General features: G+C 39.4%; 1 protein-coding gene across 1 annotated transcript; it reads right to left on the bottom strand.

Moving 5' to 3' along the window:
* Positions 1-1,104: 1,104 nt before the first annotated feature.
* On the bottom strand, positions 1,105-7,478 carry lg17h1orf52 (linkage group 17 C1orf52 homolog). The gene is made up of 3 exons (XM_085252302.1): positions 7,037-7,478; positions 3,485-3,695; positions 1,105-2,816 (listed from the first exon to the last, which is right to left on the bottom strand). Exons 1-3 carry the CDS (start codon positions 7,331-7,333, stop codon positions 2,662-2,664), a joined length of 663 nt encoding a protein of 220 aa, XP_085108428.1. The 5' UTR covers positions 7,334-7,478; the 3' UTR covers positions 1,105-2,661.
* Between the last annotated feature and the right edge of the window lie 11,047 nt (positions 7,479-18,525).

Genomic DNA, 18,525 nt, shown 5'->3' with positions numbered 1-18,525 from the left:
ACATCAGCCATGGTTACATTTACATACAAGCTGCTACATTGTGCTGACAGTGTGAAAATGTCATAAGTCAGGTAGCAGCAGCTGCTGGGAGCCAGCTTAGTAAAGGCCCCTGAATACTCGGTGGTCATGATGAGGTCTTGACCTTCCAGTAAATGTGTCAAGAGTGATCTAAGGTTAGAGTGACACACACTCCTCAATGAGCAGAGTGATCCAGGGAACAGCCGTAACTGGAAATCTCTTGCAATTTAACTTTACATTAGTACTGTTTTATTCCTTCAAATGACCACAAAATGTTATATTCTTAAAATGCGATTTAGATATTGAGAATGTTAAGTGAAGTTTTGCTGCATTCATTCTGTTTTTGTTAAAAGTGTGTAACATAACACTAATATGTTCTCTTTCATTAAAGATAAGAGGATAAGGTTAGCCATGTGTGACTGCTGGCGGGATGAAAAATGCTTTCCTGTGGTAAAATGATCTCTATAAGACAAAGAGGCTCAAGTCAAAGAATGCTGTGGATATCATATCAAAGACAGAAACAATTCAACAGCATCAAAAAAACCTCACAAAAACTAAGCTGGAATTGTATTTCTAAAGGCAACGCATTGCAAAACATCCATCTCCTGGGAAATTTCCAGACTGACAATGAGATGAATAATTCCTAAACACTGATGGATATGACCTCGCTGGTCTTTGCTCATTCAGTCAGTACAGAGAGGGGTTATTTGTGCGTAAATACAGCTGATAAAAATCAGTTCATCACTGCTGTTCTGCAGGCCCTGGTACACATTTCAGACAAGGCCAGGCACATACCTGGAGGCTGGAATTTTATCAGAAGCATATTCACCACTATTTCATGTCAACCCATGATGACAGATAGACCAGGAATTCCTCTGATCACTAAACTGTTGCAAAGTGGAAACTTTTTTCCCCAATTCTCAGAAAACCATTATATTTACTCCAATGGCCACAGGAACCTAAAAAATGGATTGTGAGTTTTACAGTCTGTTGCTTTGATAACACAAATCTAAAAAACTTAATGGCTAAAAAATAAACAAATAAGCTATTCAATAAATACACAGACTTTGCAACTTAAAAGGTAAATGACTCTTTTCAATAAACAATTTTATTGCCTCAATGGTTTATGTTGCCCAGAAAGCTATAAATATACCGTAACACTGAATTCAGAGAATTGCTGGAAGAAATAAAAGATCCACAAAGAAATACGTGTTCCAATACTCGACGTAGTCTAAATAAACATATAGGAGGTTATTTCCTGTTGTAGTCCCTGGTACATGACACTGAATCAACAGTTTGAATGGAACAAGCACCTCAAGAAAACTGAGACGACACAAACTTCCAAATCAAAGATTGCCACTCCCTTTTTGACAGACACAACATATATACACAGCTCCTGATTGTAACTTGAGTAGCCAGCATTTATGCAGTCACACAGCTGACCTCACCATAAACATTGATGGAGTTTCAGTGTAGCCTAAAGGCGACATCTAGTGGCCATAAGCAGGAACAACGGGGGAATGGTGCAATTTCAGATTTCAAAGAACAACACACAATCATATTTTGGTGGTGAATGGGCAGTGAGTATACAACACAAAACAAAGTACAGACCAAGTAAACCACCACAGCCAAACATCACTGTTATTATACTTAATTAAATTTATAAAACAGGAAGTAAACACACTTACAGGTCAACATGTTTTGGCCTTCAGGCCTAATGGCTATGACTAAAAACAATCCTGGTGAATAATTGAAGTCCAGCAGAGTCAAACAAGCACAATCTCACAACGTTAATTGTTTGGAAATGATCACTTTTGTACAGCTGTGATATCCTTTATCATTGTGCCTTTAAAATACCCCCTTAGCTTGTTATTAAGTCCAAAATCACAGCTGTTAGCCTTTAGCCTTTGCAATGGGGCCATCAAATGATGTTTTTTGATATTACATGATATACAGTGCTTAAAAGATTTATTAGACCACTACCCAGAGTAAGGCTTATACCACAGCTCCCCCAAATGAAAGATATTGGAATTACCAAAATCATTTTATGTTTCTGTAACAGATAATCCATCTTTATTCTGAATTATATTTTTAGTGTTAAATACATAACTATTTTTTCCAGCAATTTTCAAACTGTTTTACTGAAAAGCAGAAAAAACCCAGTAAATTATTATTTTTGATTAAGATGCCACCTCAAAGTTATTTACCTGCACTCCTGAACAGAAACAATGGTGTTAGTGGTTTATAATTTGGGCCTAGTAGCAGGATCGATCATTTCTGACTTGTTATTGTAGTTCAGTGTGCCGGCTCAGACTTGGGTATAAAAGTGTGAATTCAGTTTGTCATTTACCTAAAAAACTACAACAAGTTTGAGCTTTAAACAAGTTTTTCACAGATGTTCTTGTGCTTATGGCAGCTGGTCTGATAAATTTAAGCACTGTTAACAATGTTGCAAACTGAATCAAATTAAAAAATTCTTATGTGCTCACAGTCTTGAAAAAACAAACTACTGCTTCAAATTATAACATGTACATACAGATAAAACAACGCTCTATGATTGCATGCTCTAATGCAGTGAATGCTCCCTGCTGATGGAAAAGATTTACATTGCAGACAATTTCCTGGGTGCAGAAAGTTTGGTCCTCACTCAATCTTTTGCCTGAGGATCCTTTTCTCTTCTTCAACAAAGTTCTTGTCAGATGTGGCTTGTCCAAAGTCCCTCTTCCTCTTCTCCTTCTGCTGGAAGGTCTCCACTCGCCGTTTCTTGGCAGACAGCCCTGGCTTCTCTGACTCCTCATCTGATCAGCAGATGACGAGTTGGATGGATTTGGGATTTTGTAGAGGGACGGAGAGTAAAACATAATCTTTATTATTATTTCTCAACAGCACATTGTTTAAATAAACAAGTCCACATTTTCCAAGCAGGTGCAAAGCAGAAAGCAGAGCAAACGCCCTCATTATTTTACTGTATTGCACTCATTTGTTACATATAGTTGGATGGAAATACGTAGGTGGAATGGTGCAGCTGATATTATGCTTCGCATCTTTGGGTATTGATTAAACACACAAAGACTGGCCTGAAACAGATGTTTACATTTATAATCTGATACTTTTATTTAGTTTTTGGTATCATTTATTTCACATTTTTGTGGCAGCAAATCAAATAAATCTTTGTTAACAACTTCCAGCTCTTCTCTGAAGAAGTCCAAAAATCCTCACACACAACTTTTTCAACAAATTGAAAACGTTAACACAATGTTCACCTCTGGTATCTACTGTATTGCCCTTGTTTCATTTCCATGTAGTTGTTTTGCTTATCACAAGTTCATACTTTCTTGCTAATTTGCCAAATTATCAAATAACATAGGATTAAATACACATCAAAATTTATTGGGATTTTAAAGCCTGTGGGTATTGCACAACGGTATAAAAGAGCTGTAATGAGGAGAATGAAACTGAAACTCACCAGAGTCTGAGGGTTGCTCTTCTTCAGGTAGAAAACGAGCTTTGCCTGTATAAGCTTGCGGTGCGTCTTCCCCGTTGTCCTCGTACACATTGGACCACTTTATAGCCATGTCCATTCCAGGGGGAGGTCCTTTCTTCTTCTCTGGCTCTGCAGTGTAACTTTCAGGCGGGGGCACGGCATTTGTCTTCCATGGCTTAAATTCTCTGGCAGCCTTCAAGGAAAAAAAAGTGGAAAATTGGTTTAGAGAAAGTCAAACAGCAAAGGTGATCATAGCTAGTCTCCATAAGAGATTAAAGACAGTAAACTCTCTTTAAAATAAACAAGAAATATAACTATTATAATATGTGAATCACTCACTCACTTTATAGACTGAGATTATGGCTTGTGGTGTTGCTGTACTGCACTATGTTATAATGAAAAGTCTTCCTAACATCGTTTCTATTGGCCTCATTCACTTGCAAAGAGAGAAGACAGAAAAACATCTTTCATGCACCAGAATGACATCACACATGTGCAAGACTGTGGAAAAGTCTCAAGCTACACCTCAATTCTTTAGATGTTGCAAAATATTTACAGCGATTTATTGGAACATGTGTAAACACAAATGAAAATACGGCATTCAAGTCAAAAATGATGCTGAAAAGCATCAATATTAGACAACTTTAGCTTCCTTTTAAATTCTTTAAGTAGCCTAAAGGGATAGTTTTTCAGGTTTCTTGAAGTCCACATCAAAACACAATGGTTATGACTGTAAATGACTGTAGACAGTCACCATTGTACCTCTCTCCTGACCACCTCCAATTTAAACCAAGATTTTCAAGTCTTTCATCCCTCCCTGTTTTTCAGTCCAGTTCTTGTGTAATCTGGCAAACCGCAACCTTTTCTCCTCCTTTCCTTCATTAAGAATGGCTTCTGGACAGCAACCCTTCCACCGAGACCATTTCTGATGAGGCTTTGGCAAACGGTAGATGGACCAACTACAGGGCCAGATTTCTCTCTCAGGTCTTGTGTCAGGCCCTTGCTGGATTTGTTTTCCTACTTGTTAAGAACACGATTTTCAGATACAGTTCATCAGCTGTAGATAATGCCTTTCTTTTTTGTTTTGTTAGACTTGCCACTTATTTGAGTGGCCTCAGCTTCCACGGAGTTTTTAACAACACTCTGCACACCATGCCATCACATTTTTAGCTCTTTGGTAATCACCTTATTGGTGCAAAGACACTATTTTATACTGTCAACCTGTGCACTCTTTGGCATTTTCATAGGGTCATCCGAAGAAATTAACAAATAATATGGTTTTTCAACAGGCTGATCGTAACAAAGTGCCTAAAAACTCTATTTAAAATCGGTTCTTTGCCAACTGTAGACACAAGATTGGTTCATCCGCTTATGACCAGTGTTGGGACTAACGCGTTATTAAGTAACGCGTTACAGTAACTACGTTATTATTGTGGTAACGAGCACGGTAACTAGTTATTATGCCAAAATCAGGAACGCGTTACTCGTTACTGGGATTTAGATAGGGTCGTTACTCGTTACTTCGTGTGGTGGCTATCGCGGAGTTTCCACAGATTCAGTAACATTAGCAAGTGGTGGAGGCAGCAGGTGGATGAAGGAAAAGGGAGGCAGAAGGAAAAGAGACCCGAGGCGGCCGCCGGTCCAAGTGTGAACTGAACTTCAGGTAAGAAGTTATGACCTGCAGTCTCTCTGGGTCAGATATGAACCAAGTTTAGGTGGAGTTTATTTTCGTTGTGCTGACTTTTTCCGTACTGCGTGCTAGCTAGCATGACGGAGTTTCTATACAGCTGGGTGGGTGCTATGAAGTTAATGATGTTGAACTTTATTTTGTTCATAAGTTATTAGAGTTGCCAACCGTCCCGTCTGGTATTCAGAGAAAATATTAAGCGTTTCTTATTAAGGTGAAAAGGAACAGTTTGTCCCGTAATTCAGCTACAATGAAAAAGACACAAAGCTGGAGTTATTCTGTGTCTTTGCTGCACAGCTGCCTCTTCTTCTTTCATTCTCCCCCCTCCCTCTCCCGTTTCTACTTCAATCATGAAAACTGATCAATGATCAGCTGATCGGCTCTCTTGTTTGTTTATCGCTCACTTTGCGCCGAAAGAGGAAACCAGCGGATGTCGCGCTAAACAACAGCAGCACGTTTAAGCTTGATCAGCTATTGTTAGAGTTTATTTAATATTAATTTCTAGTATCAGCTGATGTTTGCTGGAGCCACAGCTGTAAAGCTGCTGGTCATGATATGGTTTGGTTATCTGGAGAGAGGGAAACATGAAGATGAAACCAGATGTCCTTACTGAATCATCAGAGCTGAACAGGTGATGGAGAAACAGGTTTACCTTTTAGGTGACATGAATGAGTTGAATGGAAGTTATGAACTGTTTCTGAGAGACAAATAACACCAGGATCCTTTTTTAGGTAGCTGACAGCTGGTAACTGTGCAGGGGCGGGTCTAGCAAAGTGTTGCCAGGGGGCCAGGTAGGGCATTAACAGGGAGAGGGGGGCACAAAGAAATACTTTTCTTTCTTATTCTCATTTAAAATGTCTAGCTTTTAAAAAATAATTATCTGAATCTTACAACAAACGATTGATAGATTGATGCATATATACCATCAAAACAGTGTACATCACTGTCACAACAGTGTTTATTTTCATTCAAAGGCTTTATGATTTTTCCTATAATGGTGGGCCGGTCTCTAGTCAAAATGCCCGGGCCAATTTTCTGTCCCAGTCCAGCCCTGTATGCAGCTCATCTGCAGTCTGGTGTTGCCTACATCTTCCTATTCAGAAGGCAGAATTTCCGAGTTCTGAGTACAATCGAAAGCACCACGACTGCAGTTTTTGTGTTGGATGTAAAAGGCGCGCATGATGCTGTGACGTAGGCTAGAATCATGGCAGCAGTCAATGACGGTCCAGGCGTGGGATTTCTCTCATGGAAATATGCACATTATCTTTTCCTTTCTATTGGTAGGTGGCACAGTGCACTTGTGGCAAGTAAGCAAGCTAGAAGACTGGCAAAGTTATGGAAGAAACACATTAACAAGAGAATTCTGAGTAAAACCAAAGTTACTTTCCCTAGTAACTAGTTACTTTGAAAGTAACGAGTAACTTGAAGTAACTGAGTTACTTTTGAGAGAAGTAACTAGTAATGTAACTAAGTTACTATTTTAAAGTAACTTACCCAACACTGCTTATGACACACCTTGTTTGGAAGAACTATTGCTGAAGACCACTTAGAAAGGCTCTATGGAAGTAAATTGTGAGGAAATGAATATGGCTCAATACTTCTGCACAGCCTGTACATATGAATGTCGTTACAAAAGTCTGATAACGTCTCCAACCAACCACTGCAGATAGAGCTACACTGTGTGCATCAGCAAGCAAAGAAACAGCGACCACTACTGGGAAGCCTGAGCTAGCACAGGTGAAGCCGATAATCTGCTAATTGTGGCTCGTACAGTGTTTACACTCATCTAGCACATCAGAGCGTGCTTGTTGTGGTCATATTAACCGCAGTTCAACGTGTATTTGTACCTCCTCCGGGGCTTTGACCGTCAGGCTGTCCCAGTCTATTTGCTTATTCAGCGGGTTATAGAGGAAAGCGGGTTTGGACACGGAGCGAAACAGCTCGTCGGGTTTGGGTAACGGAGCTCCGCCGGCATCTCGCTTGGTTCCCGGTAGAGAGGACCGAGCGCTCCCCTCGGCTTCGGTCCCCGCTTTCTTCTTTCGGCTTCCCCCCTGGTCATCCGAATCGCTGTCGTTGCTGCTGTCGCTCAAATCGTCGTAGCTCGAGAAGAACCCCAAAGAGCCCGTCTTCTTTTCTTCTGTCATTTTTCTGAGGCTACAAATACTCTATTGAGGAACAAGATACTGCTGTAAAACCCACGCGAAAATGAAGCTAGATCCGCTGACCCTAACTTCTTCAAGATCTACTCCATTTTGAATGAGCCTCCAAAACAGTTGTAAAGCGAGTAGATGGTGTCGTAAAGCCTGTCGTGAAGCCATTTCCTAGCAGGCTGGTGGTAATTTGCAATTCGACCAAAAGAAAATAAATCTTTCCGTCAAAGTCTTTCAGTATTTGGAGTTTATTTTAATGTTAAAATTGTTTCTGTATAATATACTCAGCCACAGTTATTATGTAATTAAATACAATTAATGGGCTGTTGTTTAAGCTCCATTTTCCTCTTTTTGACAGAGAATTTCTGCCATCTGCTGGAGACATTTGACAACTGCAGCCTCCGTACCGCTTAAAAAAGGGAGGTCTCCAGCTGAGGTGTAGTGCCAGAAAGTGAGCGTGTTCCAAATAGTGAATGTCGATGTTTCTGTTTGGCTTTATTTATTATTATTTATTTATTTAATTAATATAAAAAGGAACAGGATATTCAAAGGGATATATACACAAAATTACCTGTTTTGCAAGTATCTTTCTGACTCTACGTTATTATACCTACTTTATGTTACAGGGTCAGTCCATTTTAGGACACTTAAGATATCTTTATAAAATATGCAATGCTTGTGTCAATGTCTTGCATATTCTGTCGTCTCATCTTGCTTGAAAAAGACACTTCAAATGTAGGTGACACTATAAAAATGTTTTTACCTGCATATATAAAAGATATGCAAAAGTCAATTTGTCAAAACTGCAGATTCTAACCCCAGTGTTCTTTATTGAAATGTGTTATAAATTATAGGCCAACAACTCATTCACAATGGTTTAAATACAACCAATTTTACATACAATATTCAACTATAACTGAGCAAAAGTGATTAAATAGACTGAATTCAAGAACATGTAAGTCCATCTATCTGACCATCTTCATCAGTTCTTACAGTACATATCGTGCACCTAAATGTGTCCTTTTGCTCTCTCTATTATTCTTTCCTATACGATAGTTGCCCTGTGTCTCTCTATTTCATCTCCACCTTTCTCCTTCACTTATTCTCTGGGAAATATTAAATTCTGCCGCTTTTCACAGAGTAAACGTCCATGTCATAGATATATCTGACAGCTCAGGTGGAGCACACGGTCCATCGGGAGGAGGGTAGCTTTATTGCCAAGCATTCAAAAAAAAAACCCCTGAAATCTGTGTTACAGCTGACCTGCACGGTTTGCAGTAGAACACGAAACATTATTTACCGTCAGGTCCTGACCCGTCTGTGCATTGTTAAGTTATGCAGTAAACGTGTGATGTGCTTAAATGTGCACATCCAAGTTTTCCCCCCACTACATGCCTTCTAATGCTAGATATCTATTAAAATAACTATATATACTACAAGATTGATCATGGCATTCTGACTTTTCCTAGTCAATATATAGCTGTCAGATAGATCAGATTTATGCCTTAAATATATATATATGTGTGTGTGTGTGTGTGTGTGTGTGTGTGTGTGTGTGTGTGTGTGTGTGTGTGTGTGTAAAAAAAATAACATATGTAAAAAAAATAAATAACAAGCTCACTACATCAAGCCAAACCTCCTGACCCACACTTCAACCACCTAAAAGGTTAAGACCTTCTTGGCCTTTCTTCTGATGTGTTAAGAGCATTTGCAGGCTCTAAAGTCAGCTAGACTTAAAGGGGCCAGGCATGACCCCTCTCTGTACAGGTCAAACACCTGCCACACTGCATAAAATAGACAAGGAAACATAAATCTAGCAGATATATTAAGCCAAACCTCCACCAAGGTGGCTCAATCACTGGGAACAGTATTGTATAGAGTAGGTAATGGATAATAGCTATTGATTAGTAAATAACTGGACACTAATAACTTGAGCTTTTTAACCCTTAACCTTATTAATTTCAATTCAATTGAATTTAACATCAAATAAAAACAACAGTCAGCCCAATGAATATCATACTTTAAGGCAAACACCTTAAAATAATACAGAGAAAGCTGTTTGGTGACAGTGGGAAGAAAGAAACCTCCGGCAGAACCAGGCTCAGCAAGGAGCAAACATCTGCCAGGACCAGCTCAACATGAAAATTTTGGGTCAACTTGAAAAAAAGGCAGATGTGAAATGAGGTGAAGACATTTTATTAAAGTTTGACCTTATTTGAACTCAGAGAAGAGGTCAGAGGTCAAAAGTAGCGTTACAATTCCCATATACCAACCCCTATCCCTAGACTGTAAAAATAAATATTGGTGCAAGGAAACACAGCTTTATATAGCATTTCTATCACTTTGACCTTCAGATTAATCCACTGACCTTGAAGTAGAGGTCAGAGGTCAAATGTGACATATTTTACATCTTTATATAGTACTTTCAATATGTCGCCAATACACACCGTGCTTGTAACAGTCATATTTCTAAGTTATAAGGCTTTTTGTCCATTTTTGCCCAATACATGACGTTAATCTTGAAGACATCAGAACTCTTTGTTTTCTGTCACAAAGATGTTTGGGAAATGTGAGAGAGCTTGGCAGCTGAGGACATTGTGTAAAGTTTGAACCTCTGAGTCCTTTTAGATTGACCTGAAATCTTGGATTTCTCACACACTCTTCTTTAAAAATCCTAAACAGGTCCGTGAGGCTGTGGATGATATTTTTGGACTCACACTTCCACAAACTGCCTTTTCCTTTCAAGTCTCTCTGCTCTGAGGCGCTGTAAGAACCTAAATCAATACATGAATAAAAAGCGTTTCTCTTTCTTCAAAACAGAGAAAAGAAAAGAGATCATCCAGCTGTTTCCAGATGAATGTCTCACATCCTGTCTAAACAAGACAGGATGTGAGACATTAAGAATTTGACTTTTTTAAAAACAAGTCATTAATTTTTCCATCGTCAGTTTTTTTGCCGAGTGAATGCTTACTGGTTTCCTCTTACATGTTTACAGTTTTTTCACAGTAACCCCAGTACTGCTCTCCTATGACATCATTCTTTGGTCTCCCATGAAAACTGAATGCACTTTGGGGATGCAGGTATTCTGAAAGAGAGATGATGAATAATCCAGCAGGATGGATACCCTCCTATGGCTTTTGTAACTTACTCTTCTGCGTCTTTTTGTTTTTGCACAGGGTGCCTGACTGTGCTGTGAGGAATTCCGCATGGAGGTGAGAAGCCACACCTCTCCAAGGCACTGTTTAATCTAGCCATTCATAATATCTCACGTCTTTACTGTATCCAAAGACTCTTCTATGCCAAGGTGGTTTCCTCAGACAGCACCTAGCAGATGTCCTCTCTTGCTCCTTTTTTCAGATAGCAGGATGCCTGCTAATTTGAGCTAGCTAATACTTTTCCCCTTTCATTAATCCACATTAGCTGACCACACAACAGATAGCTCTTATGCAGGACTCTGAATTGTTGCATCAGCTGCATGTGTTTTGGTCTACTCGAATGCATGCCTAATAATTGCGAGCATACTTTGGATCTTAGTTGTAGAAATCCTGTTCTCATTTTGGATAATTAACCCACAATCACCTTGTTGATGTTACCAAACAACACCTGGAGGAAGAAAAAAATAAGTAGTTTGGTGATCTGCCCATAAAAGCCAGATGCTTCCTTTCATCTGAAGAGCTTCATTTGTAGTTGGTCGTAGAGCATTATAAAGGAACTCTCTTGAATATTTTCATCGTCATCCTTCAGCTCTGCTTTTGAAATTGTCTTATATCAAACTTGAAGATTTTAATCAGACTGTCAGTGCAGCTAAACACATTGGTGACCTGTGAGCTCTGTTCGTGTACTGGGATGAAGGAGTGACCTTAAAAAGGCCAATGGAAAGAACAGACACGCCAGGATGACTGCCTGTTTACAGCACACATGGTACCTGTGTGAGTGTGTGTGTGGAAGTTACCAGAGAACCAGCGAGTAGTTCTTTTCATGCACTTTTCCATAATCTATGAGATTAAAGTTTGTAATGTCCTGAAGGCGAACGTTAGATGTGATATTACCATTCTCACAAGTTTTATGGTTTTTCATACTGATGAGATTTAAGATTCGAAGCGTTTATTGTCATGTGTACAAAGAAAAGCATTTCTCTGTACAATGAAATTCTTTCCCTGCTGTCCACACACAGATGCCGGTTAATATGTACAACTAGATAAAATACAAATAGCATGAATAATTAAATGGAGACAAAAGTATTAAACAGATTTATGTGCAGAAGAGCTTAATATGCTGCTTTGATACGAGAGATGACCTGATGTGCAAAAATGATTATTACTGTTAAAATAGGTCAGCTGTTCAAGAGTCTGATGGGGAAGGAGGATTTGTTGAGTTGAGATGAAGACAACTGATACAGCACTAATGTAAACAATTAATAAACAATTAAATAACAGAAAGTTCTTGTTTGTTTTTTTTTTGATCAACTTTAGAAATGTGTGATTTTTTTACTGTGGGTTCCCAGGAAAAACAAAAGGTTTCCATGTTATAATAATAGGACCGTCTGTGGAAGTGTTTGTGTAATTTTACACATTGATTTCTTCCAATTTCAGCATTTTTAAAATGTGAAAAATGAGACATACTGTTGAAACTACACTTCTTTTATTAAAAATCTCAGGGATTAAATGTGTAGTTAAACTTCGTTACACTGACAGGAAGGAGAATTTCATTCATGATCAAAGTGCTCTGTCCATGGCTCACAGTGAAAAGTGAGTTTAACATCCTGGATGTTTTATTTTTGTATCACATAAAAGCATCACTTCTCACTTATGTTATGGAAGCAGCTAGATCGCTAGACTCCTGTCATTTTTTTGTACACGACAGTGCTGGGATTTATTTTCATTACAGTCTGAATAGCAAAGCTCAGGTTTGGATCCTGTAACGTGTTTTCTAATGAAAAGAGATTCTACAGCAATAATAAAAAACTAGTGATTGACATGTTCCAAGAAATGCCACACAGCAGTTGAAATACAAACGAAATAATCACAGCATTTTAACTTAAACTCTACCTTTCTTCTATAGAGCAAGACAACAAAAAGGAAAAGCACAAATCTGACAAAGTGGGACCTGTAGAAATGAAATATTCATGCTCACCTTATCTTTGAGCATAACTAGATATATCTGTCATCATCTCCTGCTCTTATCTTCTTAATCTGGCTTTCCACTTGAATCCAGCCGTGATACAATTAACTGCAAGAAAGCTGACGTGGAAATAACATGTGGGGTCATGACAGGTCTTTTTTTCCTTTCTCATTTTTTCCTGGGAGAAGAAAAAGAGGTGCATCTGTTTTAGTTGGAAGTCTAGATCAAACATTCTTGTTAAAACATGTTTTTTCTAAATTTATAAACTCTGATTGTGCTTGCGCTGGAAGAGTTTGCATGCACAGACTACTTCTCGAACATCCTGAGTGTATTCTCTGCTCGCCTCACTCTGTGCTTTTATGCCTTTTCTTTATCATACCAAGCAAAAAACAACGACTCACACCTTCCACCATTATGTGTTTTCTCTGGTTACATCTTTGCACAGTCAGTGGAGATTTCAAACTTGAGAGGTGGCATTCTCCTACTCATTTCATAAACTCGAAGCTCTGTTAGCAGCGGGGCCCGTAAATGGGGTCCGGAACAGGATCCAACTAAACGCGAAGAGAGTGGAGGAAAGTGAGGGAATAAAAGAGAAAGGAAGGGAGAAAATCGTAGGGAGAAGGTGTGGGAGATCTGGGTCAAAAGGACAGTTTGGAGGCGTGTGAGGGTGGGCGCTGGGGTCGATCATCCCCATCACATGTTCTACAGTGTCCTGCAGCGTGGATGGCTGTGGGCTAAACACTCACAGCACACTCGACCTCATGTCCTTCCTGATGGTTTGATTTTCACCGCTCTCCCGCCTCTAAAACCCTAAAACCTCCAGAACATGCCCACACACACAGACACACACCTACACACAGAGGGATGCGCGGACCTACAGACTGTCTCTACTGTACTCTGAGGTGTTTTCAAAAGCACAAGTTTACGAGGGACAATTAGTGAGTTCTGGGTTTTTTTTCCACTGCTTTACAGCTTAGGTTAGATGTCAGAATGATAAATGTTACCTATGAGGTAACCGCACTGTCAGCTTTTGATTACAGGGCTTCATTGTTTCTGTGTTCAGCTGCTTCAAACCATGAAGAAAAATGTAGATCTCAACATTTCAGCTGCATTCTTGTTATAAGAGAAATGTTCCCCAAAGTTGTTTGCAATTCATTCCAGTTTTACATTTACAGAGGATCAGCATGTAAGCTGCAGTGCATCGCATTTGGATATTTTGGTCCAGTTGTGTGGCCTCAATTTTTTTATTTAATTAATTTTTTTTTTTTTTTTACAGAAAACATGACCCTGCAGTGAATCGTTTCCTTTTCCAGATGTTAAGTTAAGATATTTTACTAAAAAACTAAGCTTAATGATAGCCTGGGATTTTTCACTGACATGGATATATTAGCACGTCAACAAATACTGGTCAAAACCTAGTTTTTCTGCTCGTAACAGCCAGGAAAGGCCTAGGGTGGAACAAAAATAAACATGCAAGAGTTTTTATTTTTGTCTTTGGGGATGATTTTGTGGGGGAGATTCAAAGCTGTCTGCAAAACACATTGACCACTGCATTAAAAGCCCCCCCCAACCCTGTCTGTATGTTCTGCACATGTCACAGAAGAATGCTTTGAGCTGACGCCAGTAACATTTACTCTTCAAATGCTTAATTCGAATGGCTCCGTTCAGCGCCGTCTGCCAGTCTTGTCTGCAAACAAGAGAGAAGAGGACAGGGTATCAAGAATACTCAGCTAGCGCATAAACACTGCAGCAGTCTCCCCTGCGAGAGGCATTATGTAGAGCTAAATCAAACCATGTGTCATCTCAGGGCACTTTACATACTAAAACAGAGAGAGAGAGAAAAAGCAACAATACTCTCACCTTGAGAGCTTAGTGACACTGAAAAGACTTGACAGGAAAAAGACACAACAAACCTCAGACAGGCTTTGACTTTTGTGTAAGTTTCCCTCAGCTGGATGGAATTAGGAGGAAAGAGAACAGTCGAGCAGTGAGAAACAGTTAAATAATGAACACTGGACGTGTCGTTGGGACCAATAACATGTCTCAAACACCTCATAGTATCATACTATCCCAACAAGGCACTTTGCTATCAGACTGCTGGCCTGCTTGTGGTTCTGAAAGTTTCTATAAGGAGAATTGGAGAGCCGTCAGCTTTCAGGCAGTGAAACTAGTTCCCAGTTTAGATTTAGGAGACAGGTCTTCTCTCTACTTTTAAGATTTGCCCCCAGACTTTCCTTTTTCATAAATCTTATAGTTAGGCCTCTAATAGGTGTTCCTGAATTATTCAGACACGGGCTGATGTCAGCTCAGTCTGCTCCCACCATGTGTTGAACAGGTTCCCTTCGTTCAGTTCTTTCTGCATTTATATGCGACAACTGCACAACACTAACTCGTGTCTTCTCTTCCGTATAGTTCGTGTTTGTCTTTGTCTCCCTGTGCTCTCATTTTTCTTCTTTTTCCTCTAATCCCATAAATGGTCTTGGAAGATGGCTGCTCCTCCCTGAGCCTGGTTCTATCTGGGGTGTCTTCCTGTTAAAAGTAAAGTTTTCCCTTCCACCATCGGCTCGTTGACCAACGTTATTGATGCACTGATTTGTTTGAGGTTTCTCTCTAATTTTGTAAGTTTTTTTTATGACTTCTTGTGAATTGGTGCTATACACTGGAACTGAATGAAATGGTATCGATCAGAAACATGTGGCTCCACTGCCAAAGAAACAGACTATGCAAAGTTGATGACACACAACTGTAATGTGTGCTTAGTGCATCACAGGACAGATATGAATCACCTGAGATAGACACAATTACAACTTTATCCAAAGTTAAAGTTTTAAACCTGTCCTTAAAAAAAGAGAGCTGGTGTCAGCCCCCCAAACCCAAACCAGGAGCTGCTTCCACAGCAGAGGAGCCTGATAGTCAACGACTGGCTGTACACTGAGAGGGATTTTACAGAGAGCTACTGAAGAGAAGCCAAAATGGGAGATGCATAATATGCTTCAATTTTGTATTATTTTGGAGGCTTTTCAAAAGAGCTTCTCAGAATTATAGCATTAAGAGCTAAAGGTAAAGCAAAGAGTTTAACTCCTGATAAATACCTTCTGGAAGTTGCTGGATAACTTTGGTACATGTGGAAACAAACTGGAATCCATAAACCATCCCAGCTTGGCTCCAATGAGCCAAGTGACACGATCCAGTCTATGTGATTCATGAAAATGTATTTGTCTTTGACAGCAAACCCATCTAAGAGTAAGCACATAACACAAAGAAAAGTTTTGTGTTCTGCTGCTGAAAATGTCTACAGTGCTTACAGTCAAAATCCATTTTGATGGTCAATAAAGAACTTTTCAGCTGAAGAAATTAAATATATTTACAGTGTAATAGCAATTATTACATTTGCATACGTATGCATTTCTTTGCTGTTCTTCAGTAGTTTGGACCATATTATAATGTGCATGCAGTACATATAATAAATTAAATAAAAACATATATAATATGTACATAAAAAAAAGTAAATTAATGTAAATGTAAATTAAAATTTAAAAATTTTAAGGGTTAGAGTTAGCATTTCCCAGCTTTTTCAGTATTAAGTTATATTTAAGTTAAAAGTTTGCTGTTGTCAATGTTAAAGCCTCTCTTCTCAGTGCAAGACTCAACTTTAATAAAGTTTAACATAACATACGTCAGGCTAGTTACTTTTTCTTTTTGCTTTGTGTCTTTAGTCACTTTATTTTTTATTTTTTTACACGCAAACTGATTTTACCAACATTCTTTTTGTGTAGATATTTATAAGTCCTTGCTTTAATAAGGTAACGGCACATTTTAAAAATAATCTTGTCTTGCTGTTACAACAACTTGTAGAATCCTTTTTTAAAAATACATTTATGACTCTGCTCGGATTAGCTGGTTGTTGCAATTGTGTTTTAAACACATTTTAGTGAAAGAGAAGCTAAAGATTGCCCTCTAGTGGACAAACTGTGCCACATCAGCACTCATAACATGGTTGAAGGGTGTTTTCCCACCTTTTCTTTACTTTTATTGTTTTCATTTATTGTCTTTCATAAATATCAACACATATAAATCAGTAAATAGCTAATAATAGCCAATATATCTGATATGAGCTGGGCTCCAGGTTGTACCTTATCTTATGAACTTGGCTGCCACAAATATTAATCTTACCTAATTTCAAATCATACCATGAGCATCTTACTTGTCAGTAGTTCAAAGAATTCCACAGTTTCAATGATCTGTATGCTGGCACACAATCGCAAGATGGCACCTGCCACAGTTCAGCTTATTTCTGCTAAATGTTCTCAATGAAAGCTAACATATAGCAAAGATATTTATAGCAAAGCTCTTGGAAACCTCACCCAGGGGGAGAGGCTGATGGTGCCCAACCTCATACATGTAGGAAAGAAATGACCTGTTGATGTTATTTGCCATCTTTGGACTTGGAAACTCTGAGAACTGCTGGGTCATAGCTGGAAGACCCAGCCCTCATCACTAGCGATGAGCCTGCACATGACAGTCAGGTCAGTTTAAACAATAGTTTATGTTCTGCTCTCTCTGCAAGTTTGATGTCTATGAAGAAACTGATAAACCGGGCTGGTTCCCTGAACCGTCAATTGGACAGTATCAATCTTGTTATCTAACAGTCTGCAAGAAAGCAAATCAATATCAAAATATGGTTTTGTTAACCAACAGATCTTGTGCTCTTGTGATGGTCAGGCACTGACCTGGCTTTCTGCACTGTGTTTTGCGTGTGATGTCCTGCTGTAGGTCTCCTGTGTGATGGGGCATGTAAGAAAGGGATCGGAGCAAATTTCACACCTTCAGGGCAGCTCGGTGGGGGGTTGGCTACAGCTTGATGAACAGGGTGCACCTGGCTGAGAGCTGAGGAACCCCCGGCCTCTCTGGTACAGACAGAGTTTACAGATCAAAGCGGTAATCCCCACTTCATCCAGTCACACGCTCCTCCTCCTCTTCTTGCACCTTCTCCCCCTTTAAGTCTTCGTAAGCTTTTCAACTCTCCCATGCAGAGTTCGACAGTCTGCAAAGTGAGCTCTATTTAACACTCCTCATCCACACTCCTCAGCTTGAGCAACCTGTTTGCTGCTGATGCCCAAGTCAAACCCTAAAGCCCTAGCTGTGGGATTTTCTGACTCATTAGCTCTGCTCAGTCAAGTGGAGGAGCATACAGATTCCTTCCAACCAAGTTCATCAACCCAACCTGTTGCTCTGACTGCAAGGCAATAAGAGAAAGGGGGCTCTGGCCATCGGACCCTGCCGCGACTTTGTTTAGTGTGAAATGAGATGAGGAGGAGGGGGACAAGGAGGACCAGGAGGGTAGACGATGGAAGTGCTAATCAAGTCATGTAGATCATCCTTGATGCAGTTGGGTATGGGTTGTAGGGCAGCACCAGACCCTAATTCAGTGCAGCGTATTTAACACAGTTCAGCAGTGTAGTTACCAGAGTGTTAACGCCTGTCAGTTACACGGCTGCTCATTTTGGCAGCAGGTGTCTGTATGACCCTGGGGCTCCTGTGGAGATGCTGTCCTGTTGACCTGAACTGTTTGAGGGAATATGATAAATATGACCGAAAGAACGTTTTTACCATTAGCTTCATTTTTTAAGATGCATTGTTCCAAAGTGATAAAGACTTTGTTAAGACCAGTTTTAAGTTGTACCAAAATTGCACCCAGTTTTTGTAGTGCACACTCGTGTAAATAAGCATGTGAGTTTCTCTCTGACGGTTGCCTGGCAGATTGATAAGATAAGATAAGATAAGATAAGATAAGCCTTTATTAGTCCCACATGTGGAAAAATGTTTTGGTCACTGCAGAAAGTACAAGTTAAGAGCAGTAAAAATTAAGAAAAACACAATAGAATAGGACAAGATAAAATAGAATAAAATGCTTTGTCGTGGTAGGAAAAATTGCACTTGGCACTATTGCACATCAGAGAGGCCATCTGCTGCAACTGGTTGGGCTGAGAGAAAGAAGACAGGATGAAGGACATGCAGTGGAAGAGAGCCAGAGATTAATAACAAATGTCTTGTTATTATTATTA

The sequence above is a fragment of the Mchenga conophoros genome, linkage group LG17 (assembly GCF_057382185.1).
Source record: "Mchenga conophoros isolate Kocher_MC1m ecotype Shallow Benthic linkage group LG17, M_conophoros_male_GT1.1, whole genome shotgun sequence".
Classification (NCBI taxonomy): Eukaryota; Metazoa; Chordata; class Actinopteri; order Cichliformes; family Cichlidae; genus Mchenga; species Mchenga conophoros.
Note: the sequence above shows the minus strand (reverse complement) of the source record. Positions and strands in the feature narration are given on the sequence as shown.

Bases quoted from the DNA above. Each gene is read 5' to 3' on its own strand.
- lg17h1orf52 (XM_085252302.1), bottom strand. From the start codon at position 7,333: ATGACAGAAGAAAAGAAGACGGGCTCTTTGGGGTTCTTCTCGAGCTAC. The intron at 3,696-7,036 runs GTACAAATACAC...TTTTCCTTGAAG, and splicing joins CGGTCAAAGCCCCGGAGGAG to GCTGCCAGAGAATTTAAGCC. The intron at 2,817-3,484 runs GTGAGTTTCAGT...TCTGCTGATCAG, and splicing joins AGAGCAACCCTCAGACTCTG to ATGAGGAGTCAGAGAAGCCA.